The 16,918-nt window shown below is 46.7% G+C and overlaps 1 protein-coding gene across 13 annotated transcripts in view; it reads left to right on the top strand.

Moving 5' to 3' along the window:
* MICAL3 (microtubule associated monooxygenase, calponin and LIM domain containing 3) overlaps positions 1 to 16,918 on the top strand; it is a 234,570-nt gene that overhangs the window by 115,894 nt on the left and 101,758 nt on the right. For all 13 annotated transcript variants that reach the window (XM_054470576.2, XM_063662754.1, XM_063662758.1 and 10 more), the window contains exons 2-12: positions 540 to 877; positions 2,582 to 2,789; positions 4,678 to 4,794; positions 5,447 to 5,548; positions 6,432 to 6,587; positions 7,884 to 7,984; positions 10,453 to 10,710; positions 11,067 to 11,182; positions 12,034 to 12,160; positions 13,535 to 13,631; positions 15,831 to 15,978. In XM_054470576.2, coding sequence (XP_054326551.2) covers positions 614 to 877; positions 2,582 to 2,789; positions 4,678 to 4,794; positions 5,447 to 5,548; positions 6,432 to 6,587; positions 7,884 to 7,984; positions 10,453 to 10,710; positions 11,067 to 11,182; positions 12,034 to 12,160; positions 13,535 to 13,631; positions 15,831 to 15,978 — 1,694 coding nt within the window. In that variant the 5' untranslated portion in view covers positions 540 to 613. The remainder of the gene's footprint in view (positions 1 to 539; positions 878 to 2,581; positions 2,790 to 4,677; positions 4,795 to 5,446; positions 5,549 to 6,431; positions 6,588 to 7,883; positions 7,985 to 10,452; positions 10,711 to 11,066; positions 11,183 to 12,033; positions 12,161 to 13,534; positions 13,632 to 15,830; positions 15,979 to 16,918) is intronic.

Below are 16,918 nucleotides of genomic sequence, written 5' to 3'. Positions count from 1 at the left end.
CACTGGCCTGATGTCTCCGTTTAATCCGAGGCCTAAGCTGGAAACCTGGGAGTTATCCTTGCCTCTTTGATCTGTACGAGTCACTCAGGCCTGCCTGTGTCACTTTCCCATGTCCTACACCTCTTCCCTGCCTGGCTAACATTTATGCTGAGAGACTCAGCTGTCACCTCTCAGAGGCTCGCCTTCAGTGGGGACCACCCCCCTTCACCACCAATAGTGACTTAGATCTTCTTTCTCTGTTTCCGAGATCCTCTTGTGTCTCCCTCTCTGGTGGCACTTGGTACGGTCCATCGAGACATTCATTCGGTGTCTGTGTGTGCCTCGTCTCCTAGACTGTCAGATCCTTGAGAGCAAGAACCATCCTGCTCACCTTTCCAGCCCCAGTGTCTTGTAGTGCCTGGAGTGTTGCAGGTGTGCAGTCCACGCTTGTGGATGGATGACTGCAACACTTGAGAACTCTGCTTTGAAGAGGAGTATGTCTCCTGGAGAATGTTTGTAGACAGAGAAATGCTGACCATCTTTTTCTTTCTTTTTGTCAGATTAACGTGACAGTGTCAGGTGGACCCACAGCCATCCCACCTCCCCTTCTGGGGAGTGCTGAGAGTGAGGTAGCATGGAGGAGAGGAAGCATGAGACCATGAACCCAGCTCATGTCCTCTTTGACCGGTTTGTCCAGGCCACCACCTGCAAGGGAACCCTCAAGGCCTTCCAGGAGCTCTGTGACCACCTGGAACTAAAGCCAAAGGACTACCGCTCCTTCTATCACAAGCTCAAGTCCAAGCTTAACTACTGGAAAGCCAAAGCCCTCTGGGCAAAGTTGGACAAACGGGGCAGTCACAAAGACTACAAAAAGGGAAAAGCGTGCACTAACACAAAGGTAAGCTTTGCTCCTCTTGGGCCCTGGGGTCACTGACGAGATGCCTTCTCCTGCAACAACGTCTTGCATCTCTGGCCATTCACCATACATGATCTACGAGGTCTGGGTGCCAAGAAGTTCTATGGCAAGTTCTGTGCCGGAGCCATCAACCATATCCAGGTGCCAAAGAGGAGGATTGAGTTAGAGGTAGGCTGAGTGAGAACCAGGCAAAGTCTAGCCGCAACCTAGCATAGGAAATCAAGCTTCAACCCCATTGAAATTTTGTGGATGTCTTACCTCTTTTTGTTTGACTCGCATGACCCAAACCCTGTTTTAAGCATATTTCATGTATTTACATGTTGAACATTCAAAGTTTCAAGTATTTAAGAACAACCAAAGTCAAGTGGCATGGGAACTTTTTATTTTGCTGAAGCTCTCTTTTGAACCTCATGTGGTTCGGAGGAGGCAGGTCACTTAGCAGGGACGTAGCCAAGCCCTGCTGGTATCCTGTCTGAACACGGCTTTGGGGTTCTTGGCATGTCCTCTTTCCAAAGTTCCATACTCAGTAGCTGGTAAGGTACACTATTTGTGAACTTGGGATTTGCCACAAGCTTCCAACCTCTTCCCATCCATGTTCCAAAGGTCTGTTTTGATTCATATGCAAGGACTTTGTGAACCAAAGTATTTCTATTGCTTTCTTCACCATGTGGAGAAATAGGGTTTCCATGAAGCAGGTAGGCCCAGGCAAAGACCTGAGTTATGCACTTGCCTTTGTCGGGGTAGGTGCAAGGAAGCGGATATGGAGGGGTACATTTCCTGCTTCCCTCCTTAGAAGAACACCTAATGTGAGAAGTTTGGAACAAGCTAGCAGGGACACAAATTTGCAGATGACTTCATGGCTACGTTATGTTCTTTCATGAGCTTTAATTTGTGCAATAGGGGATACCTAGAGCCCCACCCCCAGTGGATTTGCATTTGGGTAGATATTCATCAGCAAAATTCAAGAACTGTAAAGATATGACTTTCATGAGTGAGTACTGGCCTCTACTAAGAACAAAACAAAAACAAAGCCAAAAGCATTGCACATTTTCCTTCTGCACACACAGAGCAAACTACTTAAGATATGTGTCCAGTCTCCTGCTCAGTACTTCTCTGGAATGTGGATTTTCGAGATCATGTTCCTGGACTTTCAGTCTAGAAATGGGAATTTTGGAACTCTCTTCAGCACACAAAACTTTGGCTCTTGAAAATTGCTTCCCGGGAATCGTGTGTGGTAGACTCATTCCAGGAGGCTTGAGATTGCCTGGAGTGTGTATGTAGTACTCTGTATCTCTTTGGACAGAAATCTGCCTGACCTAGAAAAGTTCGAAATGGTCCTCTGCTGTTGATGTAAGATTGTATTTGATTTTCATATTGTCTGTTGAGATGATGGCCACTTAAATATGCTGCAGATCAAGGGCCTTCCAGGCTGTCCAAGGTGAACAGGTGCCGAGCTTGTGTCTAGCACTGATGGTTCTGTCTTCTCCATTCATGGTGATCACTAGCTCTTCTCTTAAGCCATGGTAGGTGCTCTGCTGTGACCCACGTAGTTGTGAAGGTTTCTTGGCAGTGGGGAGAATAGCCCTGTTTCGGGGCTTTAGGGAGTGATGATCATACAATCATGAGACTTCTTGAGAATTGTTTGTTGGAAGTGCCACCTGCCCTGAAAGCAGCTGTGTTTTTCAGTGTCTCATCATTGGGGCTGGCCCCTGTGGTCTCCGTACAGCCATCGACTTATCCTTACTGGGGGCCAAGGTGGTTGTTATTGAGAAACGAGATGCCTTCTCCCGCAACAACGTCTTGCATCTCTGGCCATTCACCATACATGATCTACGAGGTCTGGGTGCCAAGAAGTTCTATGGCAAGTTCTGTGCCGGAGCCATCGACCATATCAGTAAGTAAAACTAGCTTTCCTGTAAGATTCCACCCTACCCCTTGCACGCTTGTTCAATAGAAACAGACATGCAGATCAGCTGAGGAATTCATATGCCACCCAATTTCTTCTTATCTCATTACTGTCTTTCTTGTAGTAAGTGCGCTCATCTTGAAGTAAAAACACCTGCTATGCGGTGGTTCTATAATTTAGAACTCTTAAATGTGAGTGTATCGATAACCTGTGAAATGTGGGGTTTGGCTTGAGGATTTCTGTTAGGTCTTGGACTCTTACTGAGCTCTTGCAGTTTGTGGGATGGGCACTGGGGCCAGGCACTGGGGAAACGATGACCAGTTTGGGCCCAGACCCTCTGGTGGTCCTTTTTGCAGTGGCAGAAGTACACAGGCATGCAGCTGTCTGTGCTGTGACCTGATACATTCTCTACTAATGTAAGAACAAAGTGCTGTGGGGACACAGTCCTGGGGGAAGCCACACTTGCAGAAGGAGCAGAGCCCTGGCCTGGCCGTTAATGGCAAGGGGATAACGGCATTCCTCTGGTTAGGTGGTTCTTGTGCGGTCTGCAAGCTCTTGCTATACTTTTGTCACCTCTAAGCTCAGCCCGGGCCTTTGCTTTTCTGAGATCCTACAGGGTGTGAATACAAGTTAATGCAATCAGCGGTGTTTGACTGTAAGTGGCCAGAAAAGCAATTCAGAACAGACAGTGTGCGTTATGAAACTGAAAGCTTTTTATTGATTATCATTAATGCTTTCAGGAAAGCTTTATCAAAGAGCCTTTGTTCTGAGCTTCTCCAGATGTGTCCTGTAAACACAGTCAGTCATGGAACCTTTTGCTGTTTGCAGCGGCTGTGCCAATTTATCAGACGCTGGCTGGCAGTGACCACATTCCACTGGCAGAGGAAGCGCTCTGCCCATCTGCTGGCTATAGTTTGTAAAGCATCTTGGGACCCACAGTTCTCTGCGAAAATACTGTGCTAGCGCAGAGTTTAACAAGTCTTTGGGAATGGGACTCAGAAGGGTGGTGGCTGTGGTAAACTGGGGAGAACTACCAAGAGGACGTGAGGAGGATTTGCATTGCTCCTGGCACATTAGTCACAGGCTCCAGTTAAGTTTGGTCTTAAGAGAGGACCAAGGGTCATTAACTCAGTGGATTTGTCTGCCTTATTTGTGGCAAGATTCATCTTAGGGTTGAGAGGGTCTTCTACCAGGGCCTAAATCTTTATCTCTGCACCTTAAGTCGCTACCATGCCTGGTGCCTGCAGGTGCTCATGGACGTCCAATAAATCGATCAGTCTCACTATGAAAATAAGCAAGATTGTCAGTCATTCTGGCCTCAGTTTCCACAGCTATAGATCAGGAGTGGGAGGGGGAATGGTAGGAGGATCTGGTTGGATTGCAATTTCCCTTCCTTGCCTTATAAGAATGTGTGATGATCAACCAGGGAATGGGCTGAAAAAGACGCCTGTGGGTGGGGAAGTCATGCAGCAGCTCTGCATCTGAGCGTGGGCTGCACCCTGTGGGTGCACATCTGCCTCTTAGCAGGATTGGAGATGCCGCCAATATGGCAGCCCCAAATTGGGAAGATGGAAAGGGATCTCCTGTAGGCCACAGTCCCATGTTGTCTCCGACCTTTTGATTGATTAAAACACTGAACCCAAGAGGTGGGAGTGTCGTGTGTGTTGCTCTAGAACAACTCTTCCACTGGGTTATATTTGCCTTTAAGAAAGGAAGAAGTTACAGAGCGTGGCTTTTGGAAGGTCTCCTCCTACAGCAGGCTTTGGGAATCTGAATGAAGGGGGCGTGGGTGGTGGGGTGGGAGCCTGAGCTGCAGCACGGATGGGTACCCCCTTCTCCATGTGTTCCCACCAACATCATCTCTGTATTCTCCCAGGTATCCGTCAGCTCCAGCTAATACTTTTGAAAGTAGCCTTGATCCTAGGCATTGAGATCCATGTCAATGTGGAATTCCAAGGACTTATACAGCCTCCTGAGGACCAAGAGAATGAACGTAAGTTATACTGGAGGAGTGAAGAAGGTGTGAGAGGCTGTTGATGGGTGAGGAAGATGAGATTGAGGGAGCAAACCAAAGGCCCCTGAGGGCTGCTTCCAGAGCTAGCCAAAGCCTGTGCCTTTGGGGACTTCGCCTGGATGCAGCCTTAGATGTCGCAGGCGCACATGTGTTGGGAAGAGCCTCGTGAGCCCTCTGCAAGGCTTCTTTCCTTCTGTGGTTTGTCCCCACTGCTTTTTCTTTGTTAGACGAGAGTCTCACTCTGTCGCCCAGCCTGGAGTGCGGTAGCTCAATCTTGGCTCACTGTGACCTCTGAGCAATTCTCCTGCCTAGGTCTCCAGAGTAGCTGGGATTATAGGCATGTGCCACCATGCCTGGCTGATTTCTGTATTTTTAGTAGAGACAGGGTTTCACCATGCTGGCCAGGGTGGTCTCGAACTCCTGGCCTCAAGTAGTCTGCCAGCCTCTGCCTCCCATAGTGCTGCGATTAGAGGCATGAGCCACCGTGCCCGGCCTCTGTCTCCACTGCTTCTGCACATAGTGTTTTTGGCCTAGGGTTTTGTGCAGTTCACATGACTGGGTATCTAGAGATGGTTCTGGCTGTGAATGTGGTCTGGGTGGTGACCCCCATTTATTTGGTTTTGGTCCACAGGGATAGGCTGGCGGGCACTGGTGCACCCCAAGACTCATCCTGTGTCAGAGTATGAATTTGAAGTGATCATCGGTGGGGATGGTCGGAGGAACACCTTGGAAGGTATTGGTCTGTGCTCCTCTGCCTGGCTCATAGCAGAGGGAAAGCTGATGCTATCCTACCCCTGGGGTGAGACTGTGCATGACCAGCGTCTACCCTTTTGAGAGCCTGAATGTATGCTTCCTGCCCTGATGGAATGGCAGGCCCCGCCGTCCTCTAGCCAGCTAGCACTTGGGCTGCTGCTTTTATTTTATTTAATTATTTTATTTTTGAGACAGGGTCTCGTTCTTTTGCCCAGGCTGGAGTGCAGTATCATGATCACACTCACTGCAGCCTCAATCTCCCTGGTCTCAAGCGATCCTCCCATCTCAGCCTCCTGAGTAGCTGGTACTACAGGCGTGTGCCACCATACCCAGCTAGTTTTTGTATTTTTTGTAGATTGGGTTTTCACCATGTTGCACAGGCTGGTCTCGAACTCCTTGGCTCAAGCACTCCGCTTGCCTTGGCCTCCCAAGATGTTGGGATTACAGGCATGAACCACCTTACCTGGCCCAGGCTGCTGCTTACAGGGCACTCTTGCTGGGGCACTAGGAGACCAGCCATACCTTGAGTGGCTGGCACCTGTAGGACTTAATCTACATATTAATAAGCAGGTGCTCCCCCCACGCATCCCTTTTTTAAAGAGGAATCTCTAGTACTGAGTAATATTCTGACCAGTCACATTTCAAATTGTTTGTTAATGGAGACTTTGACTTCTTTCCTGAATTTTCATATTCTTGGGTAGGTAAATGCCTTATTTTCATCTGCAGAAGAGCTGCCCTAACTTTCCCATCAGTTCTCATCCCCGACTTTCCCTGATGTCTTTATCAGCACCCCCACTTTCATTTGAAGTGATCTTCCTTCTCTAGCCAATGATTATCACCTCTGAAAATTTATTTCCCTCCAGGGTTTCGTCGGAAAGAATTCCGTGGCAAACTGGCCATCGCCATCACAGCAAATTTTATCAACCGAAATACAACAGCAGAAGCTAAAGTGGAAGAGATCAGTGGTGTGGCTTTTATATTCAACCAAAAATTTTTCCAGGAACTGAGGGAAGCCACAGGTTGGTGTTGATGTCTCCGGAGCCCTAGGATAGAAACTTAAATAGTCCCTGGTGGCTTTTTCTTGGGGGATTGGTGGGGTGAGTGGCCGTCGGTGTCCCTCCTGCACTGTCTGCCCCTCCTGCTCTTTTCACTCCTGTTCCTTCTTCCTAGTGCAATGCTTCCTACAGAACTTGTCGCCTCCTCTCTTATTCTTAACCTCCTCACAGTGACTGGGCCGCTCTGGGTTTTGTTTTTTGTTTGAGACAAGGTCTCGCTCTGTTGCCCAGGCTGGAGTTCAGTGGCGTGATCTCGGCTCACTGCAGCCTCGAACTCCTGGGCTCAAGTGATCCTCCCATCTCAGCCTCCTGAGTAGCTGGGACTACAGGCAAGCACCACCACGCCTGGCTAATTTTTCGTATTATTTGTAGAGACGGAGTTTTGCCATGTTGCCCAGGCTGCTCCCAAACTCCTGGGCTCCACTTGCCTCAGCCTCCCAAAGTGCTGGGATTACAAGCGTGAGCCACCACACCCAGGCTGAGGTTTTATTTGTTTGTTTGTTTATTTGTTTTAAAGCATTCATTCTGCCTCCACTAGTTCTTCCCAATGCCTGCCCTGTGCTGTGATGCTGAGGCATGCTGCATGGTGTAGCTGCTGGCCGGTGGCTCCCTGGTTTGCTTGGGAAGCTGACTTTAGGCCTTTTAAGTATGTAGTCTTCTTCCTGAGTTCCAGCTCAGGCTTGAAGGCAAACCATGTGTCAGATAGCAGTGAGATTGTTGTATGGTAGGTTTTGAATAGATCAACTTAGATATTTTGCTAAATGTGCCTTCATTCTCTTGTTTTCTAGAACTTGATTTCTTTCCATTACATCTATTTTTTAGATTAATTAAAAAGTCAGTAGTTCACTCTCTGCTTCCAGGCGTCAAGTTGTCTATCCTGTTCTTAAGAATCTAGGAGATTCCTCCAGCTTCCTTGATGACTGTCCCGAGAGGCTTAACCCGATAACTAATCCAAGCCCTCTTTAGAGGTTAGCCTCTTTTTTTTTTTTGCTTGTTTTGTTTTTATTCCCGTACCTCCAGTTGTGTTTACTATCAGTCATTGTTTTTAGGATTGTTTGGGGTGAGTGAATACAGAGAAACAAAGCTCCCTGTATTTCCATGAACTGATAATACAGGACGTGAGAATCTGGGCTTAGACACCTTTCCCTGCCTGGAGTCTCAGGCCCTTGTCTCTGTAGGCCCGTGTGTAACCTTTCAGCCTGCCCTGATGCACCTTCATCTCAGCAAACTTACATGCACACGTTTGTCTTCTGGCCCCAGGTATTGACTTGGAGAACATCGTTTACTACAAAGATGACACACACTATTTCGTTATGACAGCCAAAAAGCAGAGTTTGCTGGACAAAGGAGTGATACTACATGTGAGCCACGGATTTCCTTCAAAACTCTTTCTTATTGAAGTGGTTAATATCACCAAGAGAAAGAATTGTCTGATGGGTTTTTCCTGCAAGGGAATGAAAATGAGCACTGGATGCATCTTCTGGTAACCCCTGATGTTTTCCAGTTTAGCGTGAACAACTCTTACTATGGCTAATTTCAAATGTAAATAAAAATGGGGGGAGAATAGTATAATGAACCCTCACATACCTACCGTCTAGCTTTCACAGTTCTCAGCACATGGCCAGTGTTCTGTCAGTACTATTTCAGTGCACTCCTTTTTCACCACTGGATTCTTGCAAAGCAGGTTTCAGACAGCATTTCATGCATAAATACTCAGTTTAATTTTAGGTGATTTGGTTTGTGGTTATTGTGAATTCCATATCTGACTGATGATTGGTTGGTTGAAGGTTATCTTTTGGGAGGGGGAGTGATAGAGGGAAAGGAGTTTGACCAGGAAGCAATAATTAGTGTGTATGGGAGCCTGATGAAGATTCTGGTGTCACTGCAGATAACGGTTTTCAGAGGTCCAGGCAGCACTAACAGGATCAGGCTACACTTAGGCCTCTATATGACCACAGAACAGGTCTGAGCTCCATCCTAGCCAGGTCCAGTTCAGCCTGTTTCTAGGTGACTGCATGGTGTGTCCTGAGATGATGGCCTGAAATATGAAGTCAGAAGACCACCACGTGGCTGGTCCCTGAGGGAGAGGTTTTTAAGTCTTGGCTGGTCTCATTGTTCTCAACGTGAGAATCACTGTCCCCATGCGATGAGAAAAACAGAAGCAGAGACACCAGTTGTGCTGATTCAGGCCTGTGCAGTTCCCACAAGAGACTCACAGCTGAATTTCAGGGAGTCCTTTGTCTTTGCAGGGTGATGTGAATGCAGTCACTTTAGTCTGAGCTACAGTACTACCTTATCTGACAGCAGAGAGGGGAGTGAGCTGACGAGCATGTGCCGGTAGCAGAGAGCCCCCTCTTTCTACCCAGGAACCTTGCGTGTGTTTCTCAGCACAGCCATCCTGTGTGCTTTCAGGGAGAACCAGGACAAAGCTGTTTATACAGCCTGCTTTCCCAAAAGCATAAGCAAGATGTATCTGGTTAGGTGCTTTCTAAAATTGCCTTGCTAGTTATCTGGGACTACATCAGGGTTACATTGCCGTCAGTAAGAAATAGCCAGTGAAGCAGTTCGTACGCCTTGGGACAAGGTGAAGATTTAAATCTGCCACGCAGGCAGAACTGTGGTTGTCAGTCAAAATTTGATAGGAGCAGTCTAGAATGCCAAGAGACCTGGTTTACTTTGCCTTCATTTTTTTTTTTTTTTTTTTTTTAAGAGGGCAGGGGCCATGCCTTCAGTGTATGCTGTTAAATAGTAAACCCATGTGGCTACTCAGTGTTGAGCAAACAGTCTTTCTAGGACCAACCTGAGTGTTTGTGTTTTGGCTTTAACATCTTGTAGTGGTGGCTGAAAGGACCATCACGGCCACTTAGAAACCGTAGGCCCCACTTTCAGAGAATAAAGACTTGGCTCAGTGTGCCAGGAATCTCCAAAACAGAAAAGGAGTTTTTCAGTCCTTTGTTCTTCTTTGTGGGTTTCTATGGAGGCTTTCGAGTCTTACTTACTATTTTGAAAACCTCTGCTCCATTTTCAACATGTTCCTTCCCAGCCTCCTGGACTACCGTTGCTCCCACCTCCATGTCTTTTTGGCACTCAGGCTTTTTTGGGTTCTTCCTTTGGGTGTCACGAGTTACGCGAGGCTGAGTGTTTCATGTGGTCCTATTTGACAAAAGCCATTTACTACCCAGAAGATAATGAAATGCCCTTTCAGTTCACAAAGTACTGTCATGTATGTGATACTCAGAACAACCCTGAGGCACACTGGATAAGATCAAAGAAGTAGTCATTGTTCCAAGCAAATGGAAAAGCCATGACTGTGTGTTTAGGCAGCAAGGTCTGTGTTCTCTCGGGAATAATCCACCCCCCAAACCCCTCTTTTTTTTTTTTTTTTTTTGAGACGGAGTCTCACTCTGTCACCTAGGCTGGAGTGCAGTGGTGCTATCTCGGCTCACTGCAACCTCTGCCTCCTGGGCTCAAGCAATTCTCCTGCCTCAGCTTCCCGAGTAGCTGGGGTTACTGGCACACGCCACCATGGCTGGCTGATTTTTGTATTTTTAGTAGAGATGGGGTTTCACCATGTTGACCAGGCTGGTCTCGAAGTCATGTCCTCAAGTGATCTGCCCACCTCAGCCTCCGAAAGTGCTGGGATTACAGGTGTGGGCCATTGTGCCTGGCTGCCTTTCCCCCCGCCCATTTTAATGGTATAATAGTTTTGGTTTTGGAAAGTGGAGTCACTTTAGGGGGAAGGAGAAGCTGTGGCCCTGGATTGTGTAACATGGTTCTGGCCGAGTGCCAGGGCTTCTCCATCCCTACCCTCCTCTTTCTCTGGAGACAGGACTATGCCGACACAGAGCTCCTGCTTTCCCGAGAAAACGTGGACCAGGAGGCTCTGCTCAGCTATGCCAGGGAGGCGGCAGACTTCTCTACCCAGCAGCAGCTGCCATCTCTGGATTTTGCCATCAATCACTATGGGCAGCCCGATGTGGCCATGTTTGACTTCACTTGTATGTATGCCTCCGAGAATGCCGCCTTGGTGCGGGAGCAGAACGGACACCAGTTACTAGTGGCTCTGGTCGGGGACAGCCTCCTAGAGGTGAGTGCTAAGCATGGCAGCGCTCTGTGGTAGGGACAGGAATAATTAGGAGTGAATCTGGGCATCCTGGGTCTTGGAATGAGCGTCTGCAGTGTTGTACAGCACAGGTAAACTCCCTGCAGGAGTCACACCAGGAAGTAGGGGAGGGCTACAGGCTGCTGGGAGCCCAGGCCTATTAAGTATGAATGGAAATTCTGCCCCTTTTTTGACTTGCTCCTTGCCAATCTGGGAAGCAGAGCAGTTTGTTATTGAAACAGTTGCCAAACACTACTGTCAACAGCAAACTCTTTGTTCCTTAGTTTATTTTTCCCATTTTGAAAGGTATTTTAATTATTTGTTTTATATCTTATTTACAGCCTTTCTGGCCAATGGGAACAGGAATAGCCCGGGGCTTTCTAGCTGCTATGGACTCTGCCTGGATGGTCCGAAGTTGGTCTCTAGGAACAAGCCCTTTGGAAGTGCTGGCAGAAAGGTAATGGGAAGTAACCCGGGGTTCCTTTCATGAAAAAACTGGGAAGAAGGAGTGGTTTACTCTTCAGGCAGAGTGCAAGTTCTTCCTTCTTCTCTCTCTGCCTTCTTAATTAAAGATGTTTTCATGTGGAAAAGAGGAAAGGCAAGATAGGATTTCATAAAATCATAGAAACCTAAAGATGAGTCTCCTGGACTAAGTCTTCTCTTACTCCTTTCCAAGATAAATTTCTTACTGACAGAGAAGAAATTAAAAGTAGCTTTGAATTCAGAGGAAAACGCCAAACTGCTTATAAATGTTTCTCAAACCCCTAAATGGGATATTTTGAAGCAGATTTTTGCAAATGCAATAAAAATCCTGTGATTTGCTTTCTGATAAAGAACTAATGCCTTGACCAGAAGAATTAGAGGGACAAGATTTCCCAGATGAAATTGGGAGTTGATATCATTTTATTTTGTCTCTTATTTAAGGTATTCTGACTAAATATAGTGATAATTCTTTTTCACTATTCAATTTCACTATTCAATTTTCTTTAAAATTGAAGTAAATATTGGGTTGCTTGAAAAAATAAAAGAGTAAATGTGTGGCCTTTTGAGTTGGAGGCAGCATCTGTGGGTGCTCATGGTTTTGTGCCTGCTCTCTGTCTTCGGCTCTTACCCAGTCGGTTCCCGTGGGATCACCGCGAGTGGGTGTGGGGAGCAGGGGCTGATATAGGACTCAAGAAGACTGGTCAAGGATGAGGATTTGTCAGGCATGTCAGGTGACTTGCTGGGCTGTCAGAACAATCATGAAACGAGAGGGAAATATTCACGGTGCTGGTCCTGACTCTTGAGTATATTGTTGTGTTATTGCAGGGAAAGTATTTACAGGTTGCTGCCTCAGACCACCCCTGAGAATGTGAGTAAGAACTTCAGCCAGTACAGTATCGACCCCGTCACTCGGTATCCCAATATCAATGTCAACTTCCTCCGGCCAAGCCAGGTAAGACCTTCTTGTCAGTATTTACATCTGGGCCCATCTGCAGGACTGATGAGAATTCTGATCTGTTGAGATGCGTGCACCTATTAATACCACACATACAAGGATACTTTTTTAGTCATCCAGGTAGATGTCTCTCTGAATTGGTAGAAGTAGATACTATTTTCCATCAACAGATTGAGAGCTAAGGCATAGAGTTGTTAAATGACTTAGAGAAAATCAAACGTGATAAGAATCCAGGCCTTTATGCCACGTCTCCTAATTCAAATTCTTATTGTAGGTAAGAGCACTTGCCCCTTAGTGAGGAGAGGTAACTTCCGTCTGTGTTGTCGCTGCCAGTCATGTATGACTTACATTGTCTGAACCTCAATTTCTTTACCTGAAAAATGGGAGTAATAATCCCTGACTACTCACAGGATGATTGTGAGGACAAAAGAGATTGTTCACTTGAAAGAATTTGTTCTAGTGCAATTTTTTTTTTTTTTTTTTTTTTTGAGATGGAATCTCGCTCTTGTCACCCAGGCTGGAGTGCAGTGGCACGATCTTGGCTCACTGCAGCCTCCACTTCCTGGGTTCAAGCGATTCTCCTGCCTCAGCCTCCCAAGTAGCTGGGATTACAGGCACCCACCACCATGCCTGGCTAATTTTTGTATTTTTAGTAGAGATGGGGTTTCACTGTGTTGGTCAGGCTGGTCTTGAACTCCTGACCTCGTGATCTGCCCACCGTGCCCGGCCCCTAGTGTAATTTTCTGTTCACCTCTACTTGAAGTTTATACCTTTAGGCCTTCTGTTAAGAGGCAGCATTATTAGTAGTCCAACCGAGACTCTTAGAGGGACCTCCACGGCCGAGTAACTAATTTTTTCTCTTTTTTCTTTTTTTTTTTTTTGAGACAGAGTCTTGCTTTGTTGCCCAGGCTCTCTGGGGTGTGGTGGCACTATCTCAGCTCACTGAAGCTTTGACTCCTGGTCTCAAGGGATCCTCCCACTTCAGCCTCCCAAGTAGCTGGGACTACAGCTAATTTTTAAATTTTTTGTAGAGACGAGGCCTCCCTATGTGTCCCAGACTGGTCTCAAACTCCTGGCCTTAAGCGATCTGCTGGCCTCGGCCTCCCGAAGTATAGAGATTATAGGTGTGAGCCACCGCACCCGGCCCTGTGTAGCTAATTTCTAGCACAAAGTCCCACAGTTAAAATGTGTTTGTTTTTCTCTAACCCCACCTTATTTCATAAAAGATTTAAAGGTCATCATCCTAACTTCTGTCTGAACTTTGCCCAGCCTTCTATCCCAGACTTTCCTTTCAGCCATTCTACTCTTAGGTAGGAATTTGTTACTTGATATTTGATTTTCTTTCTGTTTGACTTTGTAAATTTCTGCCAGGTGCGCCATTTATATGATACTGGCGAAACAAAAGATATTCACCTGGAAATGGAGAGCCTGGTGAATTCCCGAACCACCCCCAAATTGACTCGCAATGGTGAGTTCTGGTGGTGGCTTTTTAAAATGCAGGCAGCCCCTTCAGAGAAGTCTGTACTCATTCACCGAGCCATAAGGTGTGGTCTGAGGCAGTGGCTGAAGTACTGTCTGAGACTGTGGCTCTCAACCCGGGGTGATTTTGCCCTCCAGGGGATACTTGGTAGTTCTCTGGGGACATTTTTGATTGTCATGATTGGGAGTGGGTACTCCTGGCCTTGAGTGGGCAGGAGCCAGGGATGCTGCTAAACATCCTGCAATGCACAAGACAGGTCTCTACCACACAGAATTACCTTGGCCTGAGGTGTTATGAGAGCACGGAGAGAAACCAGATACAGACGCTGGGCAGAGGGTAGAGAGGGAGAGAGTGTGAGAGCTAAAGTTTTGGGAGAAGACTTTGTGGAAGAAGTCTTTGGCTGGGTCCTGCAACGTTGCCAGGATTCAGTGACAGGTGAGGACCACTCCAGATTTTGTATGTATTGAAGGCCCTGAAGACTTTTTTGAAAGAGAATGACATGAGCACACCTGGTCAGCCACACATGAGAGGGGATGGAGGAGGGAAGTACCAGAGGCAGGGAGACCAGGTAGAAAGACCTCGCCATAGTCAGGCTGAAGGTGGTGGAGGCCCAGATCTGGGCCTGATGCTGGGGATGAAGAAGGGAGGAGGCAGTGGAGGAGACCTCAGACTTTGGGCCAGGTGCAACTGCGTCCCAGGCCAAGCTTTGCCACTGGTGAATTGTGCGGCCTCGAAGAGGTGATTGAATAGCTCTGAACTTCGGTTTCCTTGTCTGTGAAGTGGGGGCAGCAGTGTCTACCTCATATTGTGATCATGAGTGCTGGGCCTGCAGTGGATGGTCATTGCCATTGTTGGTTATGTGAGAGAGAATGGTAAGGAGGTGAAGTCGATGGGCAGGGGCAGTTGTTCGCCTTGTGGGGCAAGAGGTAGGTGTTTGTAGATGGTGCTACATCAGTGTAGGCAAGGCAGAGGGAGGGCTGAGAGGGTTGAGAGGTTTGAGTCATTTGGACATTGTGAATTTGACATGCCATTGGGATGCCAGGGTGGATGTGAGGACCATCAGGCAGTCGGAAACATTTGCATTTTTCTCCACTGGAGCATCTTCTCTTTGAAAGCAGAGAGTGTATCTTTATTCACTGTTTTTATTTTAGAGCATGGAATATTGAAGTTGCCTATTACATATTGGATGGTTGGATATACACATAGGAGACAGATCTGAGTAAAAGCTCATTTCTGAGCCAAGAGATGGCATCAGAAAGTGGTTTTATGTGTTATCGCAGAATACATTTTCACAGTGAAAAACCTAAATGAAACAGGATTTTCATGATACTTGCTTGGTTTTTAGCTTATGTTCACAAATTACTAAATGACTTAGTACAAACTTCAGTTGCCCTTGGTAAGGGAACAGACTTTCTTGGATATAAATAGTTCATAGATTCTCTTGAATGGCCTATATCAGAGCTCTTCTGATGTGATTAATAATAGGATTTTTAAAGAGGCTGTTCAGGTTTTAGAAGACGTTTCAGTGAACTGTAAAAAGCATCCCAGCACATGTGTTTGCCTATTCAGTTTTTCAGGGTTGAGAATTCATAGTACAAGGTTCCAAGCTCTGTTCGGGGACTGTCTGGTCTGGGGCCCCAGCATTGTCAGCGGAGCCCTGCAGGGCTTCTTCTCTTGGCAAGTTATGCAGTGCCTTGGAAGTGCAAGGGCAAGGCCTGGGTGCTTTGGGTTGAACGTGCCACCCTATAGAATGGAGCCTTTTCTCCTCTCCTTTTCCCAGTGTTACTTTGGAGGGGGAAAGCTTCCTCAGCCAGGTGCCAGCTACTGTCTGGGAACTCAGAGCTGCTGTAAGCCAGGCTGGCCACACAGTAGGTGGCGCTCCTCCACCTCAGTGCCGTGGGGACAGCGGGTTGTGGCTGTCAGGCTGTGGTCCCTCAGGGTGCTGGGGGGTGGACGTTGACCTTAGAGTCTGGATAAACTAGTAGTTTCTTTTCTTAGAATTCACTGTCGTGATACCATTTGCATAACCTTATTCCTCACTGTTTTCTTTGCATGGAAACTAGTGTTGACTGTTTTGTCCCTGCCCTCAGTAATTTTTCAAAGTGGAAATGTCTCCTGCAAAGAGGATTCTCTGTCAGCGTTACCAGGTGACCACACCTCCAATAATAATGTGTTTTGTTGTTTTAGAGTCTGTAGCTCGTTCAAGCAAACTGCTGGGTTGGTGCCAGAGGCAGACAGATGGCTATGCAGGCGTAAACGTGACAGATCTCACCATGTCCTGGAAAAGTGGCTTGGCCCTTTGTGCAATTATCCATAGATACCGCCCTGACCTGATGTAAGTTGTGATCAAACTTTGTGTTTTTTTTATATTCCCCAAGGATCTCAGACCACTCTGCTATCAAGTAACATTTTGTCCTTTTTCCAAGAATGAGGTACATAGTAAGATACTTTCTCTAAAAGGCAGTGATTTTGATTTCACTGTATTTGAAACTCTGTATGTCATGTATTATATAGTTCAACCCAGGAATGATTTTTATTTTTATTTTTTTCCAATTTTTTTTTGTGCTCCTATAGCTGAGTTTTAAAAATCATAACACTCATAAGTCAAAAACTGGTTTTGACACCCACCTGGGCCTGTTAGCTTCCCACAAAGGAAAACTGTTTATTGGCGCCAATTGAACTCTTCATTTCGGCCAGCTATCTCTCAAATTTTATGGGTCACAAGGGAAACCTGGCTAGAACATTTGGCCAGCTCAAGGCAAATGTGTCACTACTAACAAAGCAAAACATCATGAACACTTGACCAATTTATGATGGTTCATTGGTATTTTCTCTGTGTTAAAGACTGCATTTTTTACAGACATACTCTGTTGTCCTACCCACCTATCCCAGTGACATCTCCTTTGGCCATTCTCCACTCACCTGTCTACAGAATCAGAGCTCTAGGGTGACCCCAGGTCAGCTACGGGGACCAGCACACCCAGGTTCCCCCATCGGCATTTGTTACCACGGAAGCCAAACAGAAGGATTCAGAAGCAGAGCATGTTGCGTTATTTTGGTTTCCCGTCCTTTTCATCATTAGGTCCACTTAAGGGGCCAATTTCTGTTTGTTTTGTTTAATGATTGCTTAAGGAATCCTACAAGATATAGTTGCTATTTATATGATGGTTATAAACTGACGAGGCAAGAGCTGGTAAAAATAGCCTTGTGCAGTGTGGATTACAAATGGGGATTTCTGGTGTGCTTGGATGGAGGTAAGTGACCTCTGGTGCTCC

This window comes from Pongo pygmaeus, chromosome 23 (genome assembly GCF_028885625.2).
Source record: "Pongo pygmaeus isolate AG05252 chromosome 23, NHGRI_mPonPyg2-v2.0_pri, whole genome shotgun sequence".
NCBI lineage: Eukaryota > Metazoa > Chordata > Mammalia > Primates > Hominidae > Pongo > Pongo pygmaeus.
Note: the sequence above shows the minus strand (reverse complement) of the source record. Positions and strands in the feature narration are given on the sequence as shown.